This window comes from Tamandua tetradactyla, chromosome 13, assembly GCF_023851605.1.
Source record: "Tamandua tetradactyla isolate mTamTet1 chromosome 13, mTamTet1.pri, whole genome shotgun sequence".
NCBI lineage: Eukaryota > Metazoa > Chordata > Mammalia > Pilosa > Myrmecophagidae > Tamandua > Tamandua tetradactyla.
The window spans coordinates 53,930,042-53,955,152 of record NC_135339.1 but is presented as its reverse complement, the minus strand read 5'-3'; the positions used below and the strand labels follow the sequence as shown (position 1 = coordinate 53,955,152).

Sequence of the window (25,111 nt, the reverse complement as noted above, 5' to 3'; positions counted from 1 at the left end):
TAATCCTGGGAATCATGGCTATTGGTCAACTCTTCCCAGTACACTAAGCCAGAAAATTACTAGTTGAAATATTATTGGGAAAAAAAATAGAAATGGGACAAAGACAAGTTCAATGTTGATGAGAGCTGAGGTGAGATATTCTGAGAAGCCAAAAAAGCAACTTGAGGATTTTTGAACCCCTAGATGATAATGGGAAGTATTAATTTCACTCTACAAATATTTTATTGATTTCCTAGCTATATTCCAGGCACTGTTTTCAGTACAGGAGTACATCTATGAATAAAACAAACAAACAAAAAAATCCTGCCTTCATGGAGTTAACATTCTAGTGAAATATAAGAAAATGTTACTGATGATATAGAGGAATTATATTGAAAATAACAAGGTATAGTATAAGGTAGCACTGAAAATGAATTCAGCCTCACAAAACTCTTTTCAAATCTATCCCTTCCTCAGGAACTCAAATATGTCCCACATCCATTTTGTGCTGATTTGAAGCTATTATGTACCCTCAGAAAAGCCATGTCCTATAGTCCTCATTCAATATTGCTGGGTGGGATCTTTCTGATTGTTTCTGTGGAGATGTGACCCACCCAAATGTGGGTGGTAAATTTTTTTTTGTATGCTGCATGGTGGGGGTCACATTTCATTCTTTTTCCATATGACTATCCTGTTATTGCATGTATTGAATATATATTTGCATATATATCTCAACATATATTGAAATTTATTTTTGGTAGTGGTGGGGAGATTAGTGCACAGGCCAGGAATCGAGCCCTGGTCTTCTACATGGCAGGTGAGAATTCTACCTCTGAACTACCCTTGCACCCCTGGTAACTTTTGATTGGATGGTTTCCATGGGCATGTCTCTCTACCCACTCAAGGTGGAGTTGCTTATCGGAGTCCTTTAAGAGGGAATCATTTTGGAAAAAACTTAAGAGCCACCAGAACCAACAGAGCCCACACAGCTAGAGACCTTTGGGGATGTATAAAGATAACACCCCTGGAGAAAACACCCAGATGCCTGGAGAGAAAGTGAGCAGACATCGTGATGTGCCTTTCTAGCTGAAAGAGAAATGACGTTCTTGAACCAAGGTATCTTTCCCTGGATACCTTAGATTGGACATTTTTATAGCCTTGCCTTAATTTGGGCATTTTCATGGCCTTAGAGCTGTAAACTTGTGACTCACTGAATTTCCTTTTTAAAATCCATTCCAGGGTGGGCCACGGTGGCTCAGCAGGTAAGAGTGCTTGCCTGCCATGCCCAAGGACCCGGGTTTGATTCCCGGTGCCCGGAAGCTTATGAACTAAAACACTTCTCTAGGAAACAACCCACTGATATGTAAAGTTTAGGTAACCTGAGTTTTTTTTGTTTTTGTTTTTTTTTTAACATGGGCAGGCACTGGGAATTGAACCAGGTCCTCAGGCATGGCAGGCAAGCCTTCTTGCCTGCTGAGCCACCGTGGCCCACCCGGTAACCTGAGATTTTTAAGAATACTCTGTTAAACTTGGTGGTATAAATTATAGATTCGAAGAAGAGAGACAAGTTCCCCAAATAAGATAGGATCAGCTAGGAGGAGGGTAGAACCGGAAATACACAGACGATTTTACAGCCATATTGGAACACGTAAAATCTTTGAAAAAATCTCTGACCATTCCCTCTGCCCAGTCAGAACAACAGAGGGTTACTATGTATCAAGAAAAATCTAAGACTCTTCCTTTCTAAAATCCTCTTTTAGCTTATTTAAGGTTCTACTAGAAAGTGGAATCCTGGTATCTTGAAGAGGTGGGGATCAATAAGGGGTGATGAACTATAGTCCTGTGCAAACTATGTTCATTATCATCACTTTAACAGAGACTTAATTCTCCAGTTCTCTACACAGATTTACTTTAACAAACTCATCAGAGTCAACAAGCCATGTGTTCTTATTTCAGGGTAGAAAATCCTTTGCTTTGATTCTTTAGTCTGAGTTGCTAGGCAGCTGCAATTCCCACACTGAGAGAGCCAGCTTTCTCTGGCCCAGTAGGCAAGAACCTCCTGGAAAAGCTTTTTTCTCCTCTGTCTTGCTGGCTCCCTCCATACCAATTTGGCTGGATCTCTTAAGGGCCAGCCTCAACTCTGCAAAAGATAGATGACTCCCAATGTCACTTCTTTCCCAAGAATCAGGAAGATGCTTCCCTCTCTCTCAAGCAATATTTCTGAATTGAAATTCCAGACAGTTTCACTCTTTTGGCCCAAGAATCTGTTTTAATTGAAATGCGAATCTAGCCGCAGTCATTGATAGGTTGGGGTGAATGAATTTATCAAATCATTCCCACTTGAAACATGGTAGAAGTGGGGGTAAGTGAACAGAAGAGCACTAGGCAAGGGAGACACAGGGAACGGAAAAAGTACTGGCCACTGGAGTAAAGATTCCAGAAAGAGAAGCCAAAACCACTGATGACAAATCTGTCAGCTCCTTTGTTTACCCTAAAGCTGATCCTGCACTTGGCAACTATACCACAGTCTCTCACTAAACAGAGGCTAAGCACTCAACATCCTGCTGCTCAACCATGCAAACCAGGAGTGGAAACTGGAGGTTCAGATGGAGACTAGTGTGGGGACACTGTTAGGACTGCTGCTGGCACTCTGCCCTCAGTTGTCAGCTCCCTTTTGGATTTGCTCCAGCTGAAGGAAACTACCTTGACCAAGGAGTTCCACATCTAATGACTGATTGACATGATTGTATAAAGGCCCAGCCCAGGACACCTCTGCAGTTTCATTCCATCTCCATAACTCCAAGTATAATCGGTTGCGGCTTCTATTGAGACTACCTCACTCAACTTCTCCTTCTGCCAAATCCTCCTCCCTTTCATTGTCTTCCCGAGGTGTTGAGTTCAAGAGCATGCCCTAATAAATCCTCTGCATGCCAATTTCCATCTCAGATCTTCTTCCTGGGCTCCCTAAACTGAGGTAACCAGACTGCCAATTTCCAAATGATGCTAACTCCATTCTACCATTAAATATGTAAAAGGGTTAGGATATCTTGGACTGCCTTACATGGCTCCTATTACACTGTTTAAGCTGAAGCGTGGAAATGTGACTTAACACAAAAGCAGTAAAAAACAGACCCACAGCAGTCTTCTTTGGTTCCTAAGGGAAGACACTGGAGTTTAGCTTTTCAGAGATTAGACAAGAAAAGAGGTATTCCATTTCATTCAAAAAGCATTTTGAGCACAAGCTCTTTACAAAACACTGAACTATTTGTAGCTGCCATCATCATCATCATCATCATCGTCCTCATTGTTACTAGTAAGCATTTCAAGTGACATCTCTAGATCTGGTGTCCCAGGAATTGGGAAACAAGCCACTATCCACTCTTCATGTTCCCCTTATGGTTTCACAGACACAGATTATATTCTGTTTCAGTCTTCATATTTCCAGATAGAAGTATGCTTCGTTTTTAAACTGTCCAGCTTAAACATTTCCCCGTCGGCTTGATCATTCCCTGGAGCTTTCTCTGGAACTGATTCACTTCTGCTGGTTTTCCTGTTGTAGTGATCATACATGTTTCTTTTTTCTGAATGAACGAGGGTTTTGAAACCAAGATAATTTTTTTTTGCTTTACTTCTAGTGGTCTCACTGAGAATGTCCAGCTAGGCTTCCTGGTAAAAATGTTCACTAGGTCAGAGTGGCATTAGGGTTCCTCTAAGCATATCTGATGGTACAAAGACCTTTACCTTAAGCAAAATTTGAATTGTTATTTCCTTACACATTTTGCATTCACCCTCACTGACTACTACTGCTAATTTTCTTGTGAGCTCTCTATGTAGATTATCTATGCTGGTTGATGCTTCTCTCCCTTAAACAATTGAATATCTTCTGTAAACTTAGAAATTTACCTACAGATGTCCTTTGCCAGTATGTTCCTAAACATGAAGAATGACTAGTTCTGTTCTGATCTCTGCAGGATTCCATTATTAGGCCTCCATGAAGTGCCCATATTGCCTTCTTTTGTTTCTTGTCTTTGAATAGTATTATTTTCCCTTCATGAAATAATCCTACAATTTCCAAGCGGATGCATGCTGGTGATGAATACAATGAGGTGATAACCATAGGACCACCCAAAGATATACTGTCCGGAGTTCCCTGAAAGCACAAGCCAGTCATTGATTGATCACTTCTTGGCCAAAAGAACCTGTACAGGTTTGGGTAATAATCTGACTAGAGTAAAATCCAGGGCCTCTCTAAATGCAGGTTTAGGTTCAGTCCGTTTCACCTTAGTTCTGCACTGGGTTGTGAAGTCCTTCATTGGCCCTGAGCCCACTCCCCTATCTAAACAGCTAGCATGTAGTGACCTGACCAATTCAAACGTCCTTGGGTGTGATCTCTTTAGTCTTCCTCAGGTTGAATTAACTCCTTATGGATCCCGGATAGACTCAGAATGAGATCAGGCTATAAAGGCTCTTGCGAAAATATCATATTTGGGAAGTGGATAGGTTATCTTAGGAGCAATAAAGTCAATAACAGACTTCCAATGAGGATAGGAAAAACACTGTGAAAAACATCACCATTGCGTTCAAGATGTGATCATTTAGCCGATCCAGGTTGAACACATATTTTTCAAAATATTTGAGGCAAAATCTTGGGATTCTGCTACTTACCAGAGACTAAGAAATAATCTGTGCAAAATTTACAGCATCACAAGGAACAAAAGTACCTATTCTTTCACATAGATTCATAAAGAACTGTGAAAGGGGGCATTTTATAAGGTATTAATATAAAGTCTCTATTCTTCCTGGCTGTGAATCATCTTTCTAAATATAGATTTGCATGTGTGTGCATGTACACAACTGTGGTGTATTTCCCGTTGACTCAAAGGATTTTATTTCAACTGTTCATTTCTAAGAAATCACTGTTCTCTTCCATTCCTGTATGCCTGAGTCATGCCCCCCACACACACACCCTTTTCTCCCTGTAAGATAACAGACAAATTTTTACAATTAAAGTACAAGGCATTTTTAGGAACAAGCTGCTACTGGAAGTTAGCCGTCTTGATGGAAATCAAAACCACCATACATATTTCGGGGCAAATTTCTTCCTCTAATGACAACAGTAGGCAGCCTGCAACTTGGGCATCTGGAATCAAGGGTGTTGAAAACTTAACTGAGGTTCAATATTTTGTTCTGAAAATTTTCTAGATACACTGTAAATCTATTCAGGTCATCAGTAGTGATTAGATAGATAGATAGATAGATAGATAGATAGATAGATAGATAGATAAAGGTTAGGTCTTATGTTTGGATCTTTTCTCTTCAGTCACCCTAAATATTTGACTTAGTCAAATACCTGTGCCTAAGGTAGACTGTGTCATCTGTTTTTATTTCTTTGTTAATATTATTCCACAGGACACCCATTGCTTCATCTCCCAGCCATGTATCTGAGTGATATAAAAGTTGGCAGTCCAACAGACTACTTGGGATCTAGTAATATATGTGGCTGTGTTTAATCAGGAAAATTAGATTAACCAAAGGAAGCATTTAATCTAAGTATTAAATTTAAACAGGTCTACAAACAGGGAATTTTCAGAGCTGTGCACACCAAGACTGTCCTGCTGGTCTGTGAGGTCATTAACTCCACCACGAAGCCTGAATCACAAACACTCACAAGGCCCAGGTATTAACCTCATTTTATATGCAGTAACACTGAGACTTCCCCACTGGGAAAATCCAGCCCCCACTCTGTCCTCATGCTGATGAAATGGAGAGAAACTTGGACTCGTTGTTAATGCATGAGTGTCATGATGACTCCTTCCTTGCTCCTTCCCAAGAAGTAAAATTACAAAGAAATTTAAAAGCACTAGGAATTAATATGTCATTATGCATTATTAATAACTTTACAATAGAATAATATTACTCATATTTCACTCGATGATATTTGGAGATCTTCAATTACTATTTCTGATATTTCCCAGTCATTTACAAAGTAATGGATTTTTTTCTTTTTTCCCTCCCTCTGCCCCCCCTCCCTTCTTTCTTTTCTTTTTCTGTAACTTATGTGGTTTTTATATCATTTCCATTTGCTAATTCCACATAGGAAAGACTGTTACAAAGAAAAAATTGTGTTCAAACATGCACATTTTTTGTGGCACTCTGAACTATTTGTTCTTTTCGTATTTTCTGAATACAGCTGAAGAGACAGTGTGTCTATCCACATCTCGTCTGTAGCAGACTGGCAGGCTACAATGTTATTCCAAGGTTCTGGAGATTAGAGTAAATGGAAGAATTTTCCCACTTTAGTGTCATTTATTACCTTAATTCCTAAAAATCAAGAAAGCAAACAAGAGAGTGGAAGTAATAAAGGAAAGAAGAGAGGGATGGAGGGAGGAAGGGAAAGAAAGAGGGAAAATGAGAGGAAAAGTAAAGAAAGCTATAATGCTGTTGTCATCAGTCAGTCACTTTCACAAACTATAAGTTTCTCTTTATCACCTTTATCTGCTGCCCAGCTATTTCTTTGTTCTCACTTTAAGGGATGAGAAATGATTTGTGAAATGCAGACATTATTAAATAATTCCATGCCTCTTAAGTTATTTTTACTTTTGAAACTAATACCTCTAATCATAGTCACAAAATCTCTCTCACGCATTTTTTTTTCTCACCCAATTTTTAAGATTCATTCCACACATGCAATTGACAAAAAAAAATCCCCTAAGTAACCAACTTTAGGCATGTGGACATGTTTCATTCTGTAGGTATGTGTGCAAGTGTGCAAGACTCAGGGAAGGAAGTCAGCTTGTGAAGATTCAGAGAGCACAGACCAGTGGACAAACAGATGCGTGTTCTCGACTTGACTGCCATTCTCCTGCTGTGTAATGTGGGGCGAGTAAATCTACCTCACCAAGTTTTAGTTGTGTCGTTGTAGTTAGTCTCTTACATCTACAGTGTGTTTGTAAATTTCTCCTTGTTGTAAATCTTCATTGAGTGCATTTGGTCCATAAAGGCCCATGATTATATCTTTACTGAAGAAACTATACTTTATCAGCTTAAACATACTTACTTTTAAAACCATTTTTTTCACACTTGCTGGTTTCTTCTCATGTCATATTTTTTTGTTGAAAACTGGACATTTGAGATAATATAGTGTGGTAATTCTGAAAATCAGATGCCCCTTCCGCAAGATTTTTTTTGTTCTTCCTGTTTTTTGGAGGGGGTGGTGGTAGTGGTATTTGTTGTTGTCTGCTTGTTTAGCATCTTTCTGGGTTAACTTTTTTTTTTTTTTGCCTTGAATTCTACATTAAGATGGCAATGACTACTTTTTGTAGCTATTTTGATTGAGGTATATTGACTCGTTGGGCAGTATAAACATAGAACAGTTTTGTTACACAAATTAACTGCTATCAGCTAAGCTCAATAGATTCTTAATATTTCAATATGGCTTCCTAACTTATAAGTCTCTATTAGATTATCAAGGCTCCTGGTCAAATTATTAATTTCTTCTCATATTCAAAGCACAGGTTAGAGTTGTGGCTTCAGGGGCTTGGATAGAAAGAGTCCATGAGAATGGGGGAAGGAGGCTGGGCCAGTGAGACACATGTTATGCCACTTTGTCCCCTCCCTCCTGTGACTGTCCCTTGGCTGTTAGAAGGGCTGGAGAGAAAAAAAAATGACTTTCCTTTATGTGAAGGGAAATTAGAGAAACTCTGATTTGTTGTTTTTCAAAGTTATTCTCTTTTGTGAGCAAGAACCAATTCATGGTGGCAAAAGAGCTGACTACTGTTTGCTATCCTGGCTGGTCTAGCTCCTTCCTTATCAATATACTTGATGTAGATGAATGCCCAGTGATGAGGATTTCAATTCCAAGAAACTTCTCTAGGCACAGGTGAGTCCTTATAAGTTTCAAATGCATCTTCCACTTGGCCCTAGATTGTACACAACAGCATGTGGCATTCCTCTCGTGCGTGTTCCTCTTTGACTCAAGCTAAGGGAGGCTCTAGCAAGCAAGCAATCATTCCTAGCATCATCTGCAGTCTTCTACCCCCAATTCTGGATAGGTCTGAAGGGACTAAGCTGGATATATGTTCTTAATTCTCAGAAACTCAATGGAGAGGCCTGAAAGGGGAAGTCTCTTATTCCCTTCAAGTTTGGTTCTTTTCCCATTCTGTGGGCAGGTTAACAATTACTATAGCTTTCTGGACTTTCAACTTCAGAACAAGATATAAGTTTCCCTTTCATACAAAAACAGCAAACAAACAAATCTCTCAAATTTTACAGGTAATTATCTTGAGCATCCCTTCCTTGCTATGGGAAGAGAAACTATTTAAGTACTCCTTGCCTTTACAAATACTAGACTCTCCTAAAAGTAATCCTTCTATCCACCTTCTGCACCTTATAGCCTTTTTGTTGGGAGTAAAGGGTGGGAAAGGCTGAAGTGTCAATTTTGTTGAATTGAAATAACATTTCTCAGCAAGCCTTGTGTGGAAATGGTTAACACAACAGCTGCTGGTGTTCTTATGTTAGAATGGGGAGTGAGGGCTCTAGACCTAATTACAGGAAAATAGGAATTGTTATAAAACCTCCATGCTCATTTTACCTCTTTTAAAATTTTGTTTTAGGTCTGCTCTCATAAATGGCCTTCATATAGACTCAAATTAACCTAGAGTCTTTGCCTTTTAACAATGGAAATTTAACTTTTTCACTTTATTGTTATAACAGGATTGCTTGGTTTCACTTTCATTTTCTTATTTAATTCTTCCTTATTATTTCCTTTGTTTTTTATGTTTGTAAGCTACAGTCTATTTTTGATTTCTCCTCCTCCTTCTCTAGTGATCTGAAAGACAAATGACGTATGTGTAACATTTAATTTCTTCTAGTAATTGCCACTGTATTTAATAACACAAATATATAAGCCTATATAAGAGATATATAGGTTCAGCAGTTTGAGACATCAAGGCAAAAAGCACTAATTAATGGAAACACTAGGAATAACCTAAATTAATTCAGATTTTTGGCACTTTTATTGGTAAACGTTTTTATTGTTGTTTTGCCTGGAGATTTATTGAATTCTTTCTTTATATTTACATTTTTTAATTGACCAGCTTTCAATAAGTTTGTGGTTAAAGAAACCAGTATATACATACCATACATAGATATGTAATAAAAAAGAATTAGCTATTGATAAATACAACAACTTGAATTAATTCAGGGAATTACACTGAATGAAAAGAAAGTTATTCCATTCATATAACATTTTTTAAATGACAAAATTTTAGAAGTGGGGAACAGCAGATCACTGGTTGCCAGGGGTTAGGTACAGGGGACAGGACGAGGGTGGGAGTGGTTGTAAAAGAGCAGCACAATACAAGGGATACTTGTGGTGATGGAATTCTTCAGTATTTTGACTGTGGTGGTCGATAAACAAATCTACACGTGTGATAAAATTGTATAGAACAACATACACAAATAGATGAGTAGAAATAAAACTGGAGAAGTCAGTCTTTGGGCTGCAGAAACATTCTTTTTTGTGTGTTGTTTTTTTTTAAGCATACTCATCCCTAAATAAGAAAGCTGTATTGAGTTCTGGCATTTCTCCACAAACAGAATGTGTAGCTTCTCCTTATTATTCACCTACTTAACTTCAGAAGCCTCTCCTTTACTCATAATCTAGGGTAGCCCTTAGATAACTTTCCGGGTTTCCACATCTTTTATTTGGTATAAGTCTGCAATCCTGAAGAATTCTCTTTTGGTCTTTCTGCCTCATTATCTTTCCATGAGGAGTGAAGGTAATCCAGAATTCTTTAAAGCCTTCTATATTTCCTTCCCTTCCAGAAGAAGTTCTTTTGGATGCAGTACCTTGTAACCACCAAGTTCACTTCCCAAATATAAGTATTCTCAGTCATCTTTCATTTTCAGAAACTATTGCCGAGTTGGAGAGAAGGGAGGATAACATGAGTGTGACAACCCTGGAAAGCAGCTTATATGATAAGGGTGACTTCTTTCTCTGAGGAGGAATGCTCCTGTCTGTGAGGTAGGAGAGCAGCCCCTGGTTCTGCCTTAGAGTGAAGAATTCAGGAATTACCATTAAGCATTTTAAACAGAGGAATAATATAACCAGATTTATATTTTAAAAAGACTATTCAGACAAAAGTATGAAAAATGAGCTTCAAGTGGGTTGATAATAGAAACAGGAAACCAAATTAAGAGGGTATTTTAAGAGTCCAAGAAAGCGATGATAATGCTTGGGCCAGAGAAGCAGCAGTGGAGATGGATGCGAAGTGGCACATTCAAGAGAGGCTTGTGAGGTAGAGTCAACCTGAATGACTCCTCCTGAGGTAAGCACTTTAGTTCAGGGTAAACGAGTGTAACTGTGCTCCTTGGAGAAAGTGGAAGCTTCTCTAACTTCTGGGGTGGACATCAAAATTCTAAGCTGTTTAATTTGTTGGGGATGTAATACTAATATGGTAGACAAACCAACAAACCATCCTGAATGTATTTACAGGTTGGTCTTATTTTCTGTTTGCTGTCAGTACCTATATATCATGTTTATTTAATTCTGTCACAGCCAGATAAATTTTCAGGAAATTAATTTTTATAACAAAAATGAATAGCATTAGTTTGTCTTAAATGACTAATCAAAATTGGAGAAATCACAGAACCACTTGGTGCTGTTGTCTAAGTCACTATCTAGTGATAAAAATTCTGCATAGCAGACAAGTAGCCTTGAGATTGTCACAAATTTCTGAATGAACTTGCTATTTGAAATTCATGTTTTAGTACCCTCACAGTCAAGTATATAAGGTGAATGTCTGCCAAATGCAACCCAACTAAATAACTGTATGATTTTAGGCAAGTAACTTGATCTCAGTGAGACTCAATTTTCAAATCTGTAAAATGGAAGGCTAGGACTAGTTCATTTCTAAGGCACTAAAATCCCTTAGTAGTTCAAAGGTTTTTCTTTTCTGCAAACAGACCAAAACAACTGTCCAGGATGAGACAAATGACTTTAAAAACAAACGAACAAAAACTGTGGTTAAATCCCATGTTGTATATCTAACTTATGGTCCTCTGAATGAACTCAGATTTTGAGAGTTCATATTCAGCAGTATAATCTCATTCTAGGTTTCCCACTGCTTTAGGAAATTCTCCATATTGCCAATCTTGGGGATATTTCCCAGAGCCAAATCAAATAATAAATTAATATATCACTATTCAAAACACTCCAATCACTCTTAATGAACCACAGTAATCATCGCCAAGATTTTGATTATTCATCCTAGTCAGAAAAAAATACCTTCTGCTCAAAAATAATATGCATGCTTAATTACATTAATATAATGATATATATTAAAACTAATGTAAAAGAAATATTGAAGAATGAGATGAAGATGAAATAAAATGTTTTTATTTCTTGATGTTAGAAAAAACATAACATTTTTCTAAAAATAATATCCTGGTGCTTTTAAAAGATACTTTAAAATAAGAAAAAAAATATTTTGTATTTTCCCACTTTTACTGTTCTAAATGTTCTTTGTTTCTTTTGTATTGATTCATATTGCCTTCTGATTTCATTTACCTCTGACTGAAAGACTTCCTGTAAGATTTCTTGTAGAGCTGGTCTGCAGGTATAAGGGTTTTTTCCAGCTTTTAAATGCCTAAAATAAAATTTAAAAAAACTTTATGTTTTCATTTTTTAGAGGTATTCTTGCTGGGTATAGAATTCTAAGTTGACAGATTTTCATTTTCTTTCAGTACTTTAAAGATGTTGCTTCACTGTCTTTTTGACTTGTATATTTTTCTCCAAAAAAGCCTTTTTCATTCTTATCTTGCTCCTCTGTATGTAATGTGTGATTTTAGTCTTGCTCTTTTTTAAAGATTTTCTCTTTATTACTTATTATAAGCAACTTGATTATGACATGCTTTGGTACAGTTTCTTTATTGTTAGTCTGCTTGTGGCTCAATAAGGTTCTTGGATCTGTTCTTGAATTTTCATCCAACTTGGAAAAATTTCTGCCATCATTTCTTAAAAGTTTTTGCTCCACTCTCTCCTTTCCTTGTGAAACTACAATTATGTATATATTAAACACTTAAGTTTGTCCTACAACTCCCTGATGTTCTACTTATCATTTTAATGGAATCATTTCCATTGCTATGTTTTCAAGTTTGCTACTTTTTCTTCTGAGGTTTCTACTATGCTATTAATTCCATTCAATGTATTTTCCATCTTAGACATTGTATTTTTCATCTCCAGAAATTCAATATGGATCATTTTAATATCATTTACATCTCTCCTAAACCCACTCAGGTTTTCCTCTATATATTTGAACATGTAGAACATATGTATCATAGACATTTAAACATTCTTCTCTTTTTAAACTATCACGTGTCACTTTATGGTCTGTTTCTAGTTGATTGATTTTTCTCCTCATCTTGGGTCATTTTCCTGCTTTTTCATGTCTTGAATTTGTTTTTGTTTTTATTTTTGTTTGGGGGGGCATTTGGTTTTGAATAGAGAAGTTGTGAGTTTACAGAACAATCATACATAAAATACAGGGTTCCCATACAACACCCTATTACCAGCTTATGTTGGTGTGGTACCTTTGTTGCAATTGATAAAAACACATTTTTATCATTGTACTATTACCTATAGTCCAAGGTATAACTCAGTGTTCACTGTTTGTATTATGTAGGTCCATGAATTCTTTATAAAATTTTAATTTTAGTAACATATACAACCTAAAAGTTCCACCTTTTAACCACATTCAGTTATATAATTTAGCACCATTAATTATGTACATAATGCTGTGCTACTATCACCAGCATCCATTATCAAAACTTTTCCATCTTCCCAAATAGAAACTCTGTGCATTTTAAGCCTTATCTCCCTTTTCCCTACCCCATCCCATCCCCAAATAACCTATATACTAGATTCTAACTCCACGAGTTTTCTTATTTTAATTATTTCATATCAATGAAATCATACAATGTTGGTCTTTTTGTATCTGGCTGATTTCACAGAACATGAAGTCTTCTAGGTCTATTTATTCTGTCACATATATTAGGATTTCATTCTTTTTTTTTGTTACTCCTTTTTTTAAACTTTTTTATTATATAGTATAACATATATACAAAGCAAAGAAAGAAAAAACAATACTTTTTAAAGCACTCTTCAACAAGAGTAGTTACTTCAACAGGTAGTTACAGGACAGATCCAAGACTTTGTCATGGGCTACCATATGATCCTCTCAGATTTTTCCTTTTAGCTGGTCCAGAATATAGGAGGCTAGAGGGCTTAAATATTTTTTATCACCACAATAGACTTTTTTTCTTTCTTTTTTTGTGAAAAAATAACATATATACAAAAAAATCAATAAATTTCAAAGCACAGAACCACAATTAGTCATATAATATATTTCAGAGTTTGTCATGGGTTATGATTCCACAATCTTAGGTCTTTACTTCTAGCTGCTTTCAGATACTGGAGACAAAAAGAGATATCAGTATAATGATTCAGCAATCATATTCATTTGTTAAATCCTGTCTTTTCTGTTAACTCCACCATCACCTTTGATCTTTCTGTTCCTCTCTTTAGGGGTGTTTGGGCTATGGCCACTCTAAATTTTTCATGTTAGAAGGATCTGTCACTAATATGGGGTAGGGAGATGGAACTATCTGATGTGCTGGAGAGGCTGGACCCTCTAGGTTTCAGGACTTATCCAGTCCAGGGACCCATCTGGAGGTTGTGGGTTTCTTGAAAGTTAACTATTGCATGGAACCCTTGTGGAATTTTGCATGTTGCACTAGGTGTTCTTTAGGTTTGGTTGGAGGGTCAAGGTTGGGGTTTGGCAAGTCATGATTGGTAGTAATGTCTAACTGAAGCGTGCATAAGAGCAACCTCCAGAGTAGCCTCTAGACTCTATTTGAACTCTCTCTGCCACTGATACCTTATTAGTTAAACTTCTTTTCCCCTTTTGGTCAGGATAGAATTGTTGATCCTGTGGTGCCAGGGCCAGGCTCATCCCTGGGGTCATCTCCCACATCACCAGGGAGACTTTCACCCCTGGATGTCATATCCATGTAGTGGGGAGGGCAATGATTTCACTTGCAGAGTTGGGCTTGGAGAGACTGAGGCTACATCTGAGCAACAAAAGAGGACCTCCAGAAGTAAGTCTTAGACATACCTATGTGTAGTCTAAGCTTCTCCACTACCTACATAAGTTTCACAAGAGTAAGCCTCAAGATCAAGGGCATGGCCTATTGATTTGGGTGTCCCTATAGTTTGACACAGTATCAGGGGTTTCCTGATAGTAAAGTTTAATAATTTTTACCCCCATCTCTCAAGGAACTTTGCCAATACTTATTGATTAGCTGTTTAATATACTCTAGGATGTATCCGGGCATTACATTAAACTATATAGGATTAAAGGACCTCATTCTTATTCTGGGCTTCCTGTGTTTCATTTGTTCAAATGAGCTATACAGATAAGTTGAGTTAGATTATGTGCTAAAGAAAATTTCTGTTCCAGACCAAATAAACCTTTCTTCCTTTGGTCTTTCATGCGTGGTTCTAAAATAAAGACATTGTCTTCCTTATCCCTGTGTACTGAATTACTTTAACCCCAACCTGATTGGCTTTGTTTTTATCTCTGAATATCAGGTTATATATACAAACAGCCTCTCGAAATCCAGAAATAATAATTACCATTCCAGAACAAATGTGTTTGCTATAAAAGCTTACAGTCCAGGCCTCTGTTTTCTTGTAAGCATTTTCTAAAGGAGACCATACCATTGCTGTTCTTTAGTTTCTGTCTTATTTTTCCTAGGATGTCATCTCTTTTTGTGGCTGAATAATATTATAGTGTGTGTGTATATAGCACATTGTATTGGCTGATGGACACTTGGGTTGCCTCTATCTTTTGGCAATTGTGAATAATTCCACTATGAACATCAGTGTGAAAATACCTGTTCAAGTCCCTGTTTTCAGTTCTTTTAGATATATGCTTAGAAGTTGGATTGTTGGGTCATATAATAATTCTATATTTAACTTTATGAGGAACTGCCAAATTGTCTTCTACAGCAAAGAAAAATGATACCTTCACAGCAAAGAAAAGTGGTGTCTTTCCTACCATTTTACATTTCCATTAACAATGAATAAGTGTTCCTGTCCTCTAATCCTCTCTAACACTTGCAATTTTCTTTTTTTTTTTTTAAATGATAGCCATTCTAGTGGGTGTGAAATGGCATCTCATTGTAGTTTGATTTGCATTTCTCTAATGGCTAATGATGCTGAGCATCTTTTCATGTGCTTTTTGTCCATTTGTATATAGTCTTTGGAGAAATGTCTATTCAAGTCTTTTGCCCATTTATCTTTGGGTTGTCTTTTTGTTGTTGATTTGAAGAATTTCTTTATATCTCCTAGATGTTAAACCCTTATCAGATATGTGCTTTCCGAGTACATTCTCCCATTGCATAGAGTGTCATTTTACTTTCATGATAAAATCCTTTGATATACAACAGTTTGTAATACTTATGAGGTCCCAAATATCTATTTTTTTATTTTGTTGTTTCTACCTTGGATGTGTAAAGTCTAAGAAACAATTGGCTACCACAAGGTCCTGAAGATGCTTCCCTAAGTTTTTTTCTAGGAGTTTTAGAGTTCTGGCTCTTATATTAGGGTCTGGGATCCATTTTGAGATAATTTGTGCACATGGTATGAGGTAGGGGTCCATTTTCATTCTTTTGCAGGTGAAAATCCAGTATACTCAGCACCATTTGTTGATGAGACCATTCTTTCCTAATAAGTGGTCTTTGCCCTCTTGTCAAATATCAGTTGGCCATAAATGTGAGGGTTGATATCTGAGCTCTTAGTTCAATTCCAGTGGTCTGTACATCTGTCCTTGTGCCAATACCATGCTGCTTTGATGACTGTGGCTTTGCAATAAACTGTAAGATTGGAAAGTATTTCTGCAACTTCATTCTTTTTCAAGATGGTTTTAGCTATTTTGGGTCACTTACATGTCCATATTTATACCCTTCTTAATCTGAATGCTCCTTCCTGTGAGTGTGGACCCATGTATAAATAAGACTCTTTGAAGATGTTGTTTTTAGTTAGGATATGGCCCAAATGAACCAGGGTGTGCCTTAATACATATTACTGGAGGCTTATGCAGAGAAGAAACCAGAAGCCAGGAGTCAGAGAAAGTCACAGACAGGCACCAGGAAACAGAAGTCCATGGTACCTGGAAGAGCAGAAAAGAGAGGACATCTCCATGTGATAGGAGGCACAGAGATAAGCCCTGCAACATCAAAGATTGCTGTCAGCTAGCACCAGACCACTACAGACGCTTATCAATATATTAATTGATATTTTGATATCAATTATAAGCTTATCAATATATTGGAAGAAGAAAGTAAGCTTATCGATATATTAATTTGGATTTCTTCTAGCCTCAAAAACATGAGCCAATAAATCCCCATTGTTAAGCAAAAACCAGTTTGTGGTATTGGTGATAGCAGCTATAGATATAGACAATTTATCTTGAAGTTGATTTAAAAAATAAACATAAGAAGGTCTAGATTTTCTTCTTACACTCCAGTGGCTCACCTCGCACAGACGCAACAAGGGGTATACAGAACCCACAAGGGAGACCACAGACCCAGGATAAAGGTCAAACACTTCAGCTTTACATAATGGAAGGCCATCAGGATCTGGTCGCTGTCCGTGTTTCCTCCTCATCTCATACACTCATCCTCTTGCTCTTGCTGTATTTAAGCCTTTGCAGTTTCCTGAACATACCCCTCGTTTCAGGCATACCACATCCCTCTCCCCACTGACCAGTGAGCTCCTTCTGTGGTCTACCACATAATCTGCACAACCACACAGGGCAGCACTATTCCTGCTCCACCTTGAGGAGCTGTTTCCCCTGTGAAGCCTTCTCTGACTTCCTCAGGCAGACTTCGGCCATATCTTCCTCTATGCTTACTGCGAATGCTGGTCAAAACCACTGACAGAGTATCTAACAAGCAAGTACAACTGGGTATCTTCCCTTGCCTGAAGAATTACTCTCTAACTCTCGTCCATTTGGGAAGGCAGCTTTGGAAGGAGGCATAAGAATTGATTGAGAAAGGGGTACAGCCTGTGTCTGACAACCCTACTAGTGCTGTACCTATAGAACTGGCTGAAGGGTCAGAGTTTGCAGTGTGATTCCTTGGAGGCAAATAAGAAACAGAACTCCTCACTTGAGAGAGCAAAGGAAACTGAGCTGGAGGAAAGAGGTAAGCCACAACCTGAACTGGGTAGCTGAGGTCCAAAATTTATGGAGAAGTCAGGAAGAGGACAGAGGTGAAGTTCACATTACAGTAGGTGATGCAAGCAAAACTTCAATGACATTATGGAGGGGAGCTCCTCTAACAGTACTCCAGCACTCTCGGGACAGCCAGGAAAGGAGGAGGGACTCACTAGGTCACACCTCTCTACTAGGCAGGGTTACCATTTTCAGGCACAGTACAGCCTCTTATCTCCCACTTCCTCTGGGCCTGCCTATTTAGGCCTGTTCCTACTTCCACTATTTGTGCAGCTTCATGCCTGCAAAGGCCTCAAGAGCTAACAGGCAACTGGGTGGCGCCAGCCCATTTGTCAATCTAATGGATCAGAGAACACTAAATAAAGCCAGCACTTAGAGGCACATTTGATTTCTTATATTGATCCTTTATTGAATTAGAACCCAGAGGGGAGGAGGGATAAGTTATTGGCTTCCCAGACCTCATAAGGTAAGTTTAATTGGACAAACCTAATCAATCAAACGCATTCCATTTAAAGAGCTATTATAAAAAAAAGTGACTGGCTAGCCTAAAACTACAGTTGGGCTTCATAAATCTTGAGTGGGTGTGGGGGCAGGGGGAGGGAGGGTGTTCAAATATAGATTCCAGGGGCCCTTTCTTAGATTTTGTTTCTGGAAAGTCTGGGATTGACCACTGTGAATCTGAAAATTTGACAACTTCCCCAGTAAATTTGGATGCAGGTAGTTCTCAGACCAGACTTTGAGAAACTCTGGACTGGAAGATAAGAAAGGAGAAATTTAAAGCAGCAGAAGTTGCTAGGGTCATGTAAACACTGCCAACAGGATGGTCAGTCTTTGTGTAGTGTGCATCCCTGTGGTGGATTACAAAGTATCCTTGCTCTGGTTGTGGGCTCACAGCCTCGTGATCATTTGGCTTCCCTTGCCACTTGCCTATAGGGAGATAACATACAGATCTGCTGGCATAAACACACTGTCAACAGCTGTTATTTTTCATTATAAACCAATACATTGGCTTCATATCTGTAGCTTTGGTTACTATGAGACCCTGCTGAAAAGTGGATCTTCTCTCGTAGTGCAGAGGAAAACTGTTTCTGAGCCTGAGTAGGACCGTCCATTACGGAAATTAAACCTCACTGGGGGCTGATCAGTCTCACGCACGGACACGTCCAGAAGAACGTTCAGAACAGTGACTTCCTGCGCAAACCATCTGCTCAGATCCCTCAGAGAGCTCCACCCCCACCCACCCTGTGTTATCAATTCCCACGGCCACCCACACTGTCACCCCTCTCTCAGAGCCCAGGGGAGCTCTTCCCCTTTACTGAGTCCTTCTGGTTCCCTAATACCCATCAGTCTCTTAAACCCCTCTGCCCTAACTCCCTCTGATCTCATCTCTTATCCTCCTTGGCTTTTGGTCTGCATTGTCAATCATTCCATTCTGTTTTCTTTTCTTTTCTTTTTTTTCTTTTTCTGCCTCTGGAATGGAGCTGCAGAGGGTTTCCAGTCCCCGCTGGTAGAAAAAGGTCCGGCATGACAAAAGACCCCCTTCTTATTCTTGATTAGTGTGTGCCTGACCCAAAGGAGAGTTGGGTGAGTGCCAGACCCCAGGGAGGCGGCTGGGGGGAAGATGTGTCCTGCCACACAGGGTTAAGGCCAGACCCTTTGCTGTGATCAGTTCACTTAAGTGAATGCCACCCTGTGTTGTGTCTTGGCAGCCAGCTGCCTTTCCTGGGCAATACCCCTGTGAATTGCCTGAGCCACATGCCTTAGCATTCACACTGTGTTGTCATTCAAGGAAAAGAACAGAAGAAAAGCCAAACTAAATTAGACCAATCTGCCTTCCCAGGCAGTCCTGGGCTCTTAACAGTGGCCATGACTGACAGTCTGCCCTTCATGCTATTTACCTCAGCAGATTAGGAACAGCCCCAAACAGCTTCTTTTCTCTAAGTACCCTATTATGTAAGCCTCTCCTTTATTCCCTCTATCAAACTTTCCATCATGTCCTGCCAATTTCTGTGGTCACCAGCACTGTTCTAACCCTCATTATCTCACCTTCCGCTGCTGAGCAGACCCATCCGATTTCTGTGCTGAGTCTTCCCTCCCCACCACAGGAGTGATTTTCATGAAACACTTTCATCCTCTCCCTCACTGCCTCAGAAACCTGCCACGGCAGAGTCCAAGCTCCCCTGCCTTGCTTCCACTTACGTGACCCGTCTCCCCCTGCTTTCTGCCTTTGGGCCCTCTTACTATGGTGTCCCTAGACCTAACACTCATGCCTGCCTGCAGTGCCCTCACTCTTGCGCTCATCTGAATTCTTCCTCTTTTTAAAATGCCAACTGCACACCTTGCTTTGTTTAAAGCAAGGACCTGAGATAAAGTGAAAGAGCACTGGGCTTGATGTCATAAGTCTCAAGGTTACTGTTCTGATACCTCCACTTTCTGGCAGGTAACTTAACTTTGAACTTCAGCTTTATTAGACAATAATCATACTTCACAGTGTGTGTACGTGTGCGTGCTTTCAGCCTATTTGTTAACAACAAGCAGAAAAATGGATTTTAGTTCCTCCATCCTCCACCTTCTACCATGTTGTATAAACTTTCCATTCCTGGCTGGCCCTTGAAAAACAGTTTTCCAGAAATTTTCAGTTATAAGATAAATACTTTTTGCTTCCAAAAATTAAAAAGCCCAGTCCAATCCAAATACAAACTTAAGGCTTCCCCTCCACTTCTGTTCTTTCCCTCCCCACCAACTCATGTCTGAACCATGACACAAGAACCTGTTACAGTCTACCCTTTCATGCCATGCCTTCTTGCTCTTCCACCTCTCTTCTGCCTGCTTCCGGACTTCTAGAGAGAAAACCCCTGACCTAAAAATTGGCAAAGTAGAGAGTTACCACTCAAGCTAGCAAAGTAAAAATTGGGGGTTGTTGATGGGGTTATGGGGAACTTCCTAGGACCCAAGTTTGGAGATACAGACTTGTAGGAACTGGAGAGTGATTTGGAAGCCATTCTCTCCATTTTACTTACTCTGGAGTTGCAGATTCTCCCATTTCTACTCTGTCTGCTCACCTGCCTTGGCTCCCTTCCACTCTCTGCTTACACAGCACAAGGCCCAGATGGTCAGTTCCCACCCTGACTCCACCCTATATACAAGTGCAAGCCTGTTTACAGGTAATAATTGCAATCTTTGTGTTTATTTGTTTACTTTTTCAAAGGAAGGACTACATTGGCCAGTCCTGGCCAATGGATGGTCTGGCTTTGAGTCATATTATCATTAACAGTGGCTGGAGAGCAAGATCATGTCAATGTCCACTCATCAGGGCTGTGGTAGGCACCACAGGAAGAGTGTTTCCTAATCAGAGATGTAAAGAAGAACATTTGAGGCAGAGGAAAAAGAAGTTCAAATCATGTGGCTTGAAATCTTGGTAAAACAGAAGGCCATGTTGCCTGCCAGAAGTGGGGCTTCTGAGAAAAGCTTGGGCAACTGCAGAAATAGGGAAGCTGGAAAAGAATGGCTAGAAGAAATTTGATAATGCATTTCTCAGAAGACAAAAGGATTGCCAATGGGCACCAAGCACCTCCACTGTGATTGGAGAGTGTTTCTGTTCCAACCCAATAAACAAAAGAGGAGCCCTGCTGGGCCCTGTGCTCTAGAGGGCCCTGCAGGTCATAAACAACTCGAAAGCCTTCATTTGTTCTTTTTTGAACTCTTGAGAATGTTTTTTGAAAGTCTGGTAAGTAATTGATCAAACAGGAATTATGGGAGAGGCACACTCTAGCCAAAGCAGACTTCCCAGGTCAAATAATGAGGGCTGGAATCTCACAAGGACTCCCAGATTCTGCCCTGGGAAACCAGAGGAAGGGGAGCTACTTTTGTTTAAATTCGGCCCTCCTCAATTCACCTAAAGTGAGTGTCCAGGCAGGCCCCTTCCCTCCCTCTATTTAGATGGTGGCCAATGATCAGCGTATTGCCTCAACTCTATATACACTCTTCACAGCCTATTCTGTGATAATGGAGATGAACCCATCAAGCATTTCTCTTTTGCAGCAAGCAGAATGTTACACTTTATCAGAGCAAGGAACTGGAGAGATGCTTTAAGAGGAAGGGACTTCTCTTCCTGGTTTCAATGTACTTCCATTTACTTCTTTTTGTACCTACTGCAAAGCTGTAATGGGTGCGTGTGTATCAAGCATTCTGTGGCATGGTACCACCCACTCATCCAGGATGCACAGTACCTTGGCATACTTGCGGCCCGGCCTGGTGACCACCTCATTGTGACCCTACTGATGTGGGTAACTTGGCATGTGTAATATGTATTTATATATATATATATATATATATATATATATATATATATATACATGTGTGTGTCTTAGCAACAACTATCTCCATTCCATGGAATTATGGGTAATTTTCATTTACTATTACATGTATGAAAAAAATTAAATCCCCTAATTAAGCCAGTATTTATCATTAGATTAACTGTCATCATATAAGTGCACAGAATTATTAAATTGAGCTCTCATATTGTTTTAGACTCTAAAAAAATATGGAAATATTCCCCTCCAAAAACAAAAAGCTAAAAAACAAAAACAAACAAAATACATACAGGTAGAGCAGTCACTTCAATTCTACTATTTACCTCCTACCAAGGACAATAGCAAAATATTTGGAAGACCCTACACAAAATAAAATACATCTTGTATTTTTTTCTCAAAACTTGTGAGGAAGGAGGAGAAATTAAAAAGAATTTTTGTGAGTATGTGTATAAATTTGTATACACAAATAAAAAGTATAAGTTACTTATTCTTTTGTGATGTTCCTTTTTGCTCTTGTGCACATTATTCTGAAGCCACAGGGGGCTATTGGTGTACCCCTGAACCTGTACCTTACTATTAATCTTGGTGGTCCATTGGAGAAGGCCCCAGGAAAGGGGAGGAGGTATACTAGGTAAGAGGGTGAACGTGCAACAATAATTCTCCTATAATACTTTTTAAGCCCAAAGTCTGTGCCCTCTTCTCTGTGGGCTAGAAATGTTTATCATTAATGCCAAAGTAAATTTCTTCCTTGGCATTTAAAAGAAATGCCCAAGTAGAATAATCTCAATATGCTAAATTAATTTCAATTTCTGGGTAGTGAAGGAATATGTCTGTTTGTGTGTGTGTGTAAATTATTTTCTAAGTCTCTTAGATTGTACTTACACCATTGTTATTTCCTGAGAATAGACCCTTCCTATGTCACCCACTCACGTTTTGGAGCTTGCCAGGATTTGAAATAATTTGATGCATTCTTAGTGCTAAAATTATCCTTGGAGGAAAAGTTCTACACACCAAACGTTCACAAAAAAAAGGACTCTAAAAATGTAAATGTTTGGTTTTCGTGCCAGGAATCAAGGCTGGAGAAGAAATGAATTCATTTCTGCCCAAGTTAGGAAGGGAAAAATCTGCTTTGCATCTTATAGCAAAACTCCATCACCATCGCAGCTTGGAAGCCTGTTCTTCATTCTCCATGCCTGATCATTTACGTCATAATTGGCATTCTGATTTTTGAGAGCTCTCTTTTCAACTAAGCTAAAGAAGGAGTGAATCCAAGACATCCACATCATCCGAATAGCTAAGTTGCATGGATAAAGAGTAGGGAAAGAAAGAACAAATTAATCATTTTCCTAACTAAGAAACTTTCTCCACTTTTTAAGGTAGGCTTTGCAGTTTATAAAATATGCAAGTTTCTTTAAAGAAGAATACGTAACAGGAATATTTCTGCATATGAGTTAGTATTGTCACCATGACTCCATAAACAATTATTGCTTCTCTGTTTAGGATTAGAAACACTGTTGATTTACTGGTGATTTTGATTCAGCCTTTACTGGAATGTGGCTCGGTTACTTCAACTATAGGTAACAGTTTTTTAAAAGAAGCTTCAGTTACTTGAGGTACAAAGGTGGTTCATTTCACAATGCTCAGTTCTTCATGTCACACATATAACTACACGGCCAACATATAATGGCCTAAAAAGATTAATTTGATCATGAGCGTGGACTTTTTCTTCTAGCTTCAAGAATACCTGTTTCTCTTTCTGGAAACCACCCCCCCCCCCTCCATTCTCTCCTGACCCCATCTCTGTTTCCCCCACCAACAACACGCACACATACTTCCTCCCATCCCCTTCAAAAGAAACTCTTCCTCTCCTGCCTGATTCAGTTTGACTTCCCTCTTCACTCCAAAGATCAACTTAAATTAGGTGCCCCTCCTCTGTGCTTCCTTTGTGCCCTCCACTACACTGTCTCATAGCACTTAAACACTGAATTGTTGCTGGTGTTTTCATCTGCCTCATTCCATCTGACTGGGGACTTCTGTAGGGCAGTGATTGAGTGCTTTAATCCTCGCATCTCATTTGGCGCAGAGTAAACTCTCAGGAAATTGTGGGTGAGAGATTTTAAGATTCTGTACCTCAGAGACTTGTGGGAGGACCCAATGAGATGAGCCAGATGAGATTGAGTTTCAAATGGTAAGGCCCTTTTTCGAAGTTGGGTAACTTCAGGGTAAGGATTACATGTAAAAATTGTTCTATTATGCTTATATATAAGTGGAATTTTGGTACAATTTATGCTTATTACAATGAATAAGGGGGTTTGGGAGGGGAATTAATTTGTATTTATGTTCTCTGTGCCAGGAATTTTTCATATACTGTAGCAACCCCTCTAGCAGTCCTGCAAGTAGGCATTACTATCTCCATTTTACAGATGAGGAAATGAGCTCAGAGAGGCTGAGAAACTTTCCAGTGACACACAGCTAGTAAGTGGCAGAGGCAGGATTTGATCTCAGATCTGTCTGCCTTCAGAACCCATATATGCTCCCTTCCAGGGCACTGCCTTTAAAGAGGAAAGAATCTAGAGCAATATACAATTGCCCTGCTCACACCTCTACGTCTCTCCTGTTTCAGAGAAGTGAAAAAAGTGGACACCAGGAGAAATTGTCCAAGACACACAGCCAGTCAGTGGCTGAGCTGGGAGTAGCTCAGAATTCTGCCCAAGTGCTGACTGACTCCACTGCACTCCAGAAGCCAGGAAGATGCCTGCATCTTCTGCACAGCAAAAAGAAAAGACATTCACCCACAAAGTAAGTTAGTAAATCCAATTTGTTAGTTAAATAAGTGTATTTTTCAAGTTCCGATTTTTTTCCCCACAAATTAAGGAACAGTAGGAATTTTGAAAGGGACTGATAAAGGAAAATCAGTATTGTACATATGGGAAAGGGAGGATGAGAACAAAAGTATGTGTTGTGACAACAGCAATCTGTATTATCATTAAGAACATAACCATTTATATATTATTATATGAATTACAATCATGACAGATGCAGACATGGTAGAGCAAAATCTTGACCATGATGTAAAAGCTTGTTCAATTTGTCCCAACCTTTCTAATAAAAACCTGTGACAATTTTGTGAAGTGGTTTGTGAGTTTGTGAGGGGAAGTGGGATTACATTAGGTTGAAGCACTTTGTGAATCTTGCATGAAAGGCACCTAGCAGTCACCTGGACACACTGTGCATTTTAACGACCAGCTCTCTTTACTTAAGCTGTTCCTTCAATCTTGGAGCAATATATGCTTGAATGCACACACACATATACACACACAGAGCTAGAAAAGTTCTGTGCATGTTGCAAGTCCCTACTCACGTGTAATGTGTTTGAAAAGCACTTCCAACACACTTAGGAGGAATTGATAACTCCTTCCTCTGCATAGTCAGAGATCTCTGTACATACTTTTACTGTCATTCCTGTTTACACGGTGCTATGGTGAGATGCCTCTTTTGCTAGACTGAAAACTGAATAGGTGT

The 25,111-nt window shown here is 39.1% G+C and overlaps 1 protein-coding gene across 1 annotated transcript in view; it reads left to right on the top strand.

Moving 5' to 3' along the window:
- Positions 1 to 24,716, top strand: part of PCGF5 (polycomb group ring finger 5) — a 245,976-nt gene extending 221,260 nt beyond the window's left edge. Inside the window, exon 11 of the mRNA XM_077125469.1 lies at positions 24,213 to 24,716. Coding sequence (XP_076981584.1) covers positions 24,213 to 24,220 — 8 coding nt within the window. The 3' untranslated portion in view covers positions 24,221 to 24,716. The remainder of the gene's footprint in view (positions 1 to 24,212) is intronic.
- The last annotated feature ends 395 nt before the right edge of the window (positions 24,717 to 25,111 follow it).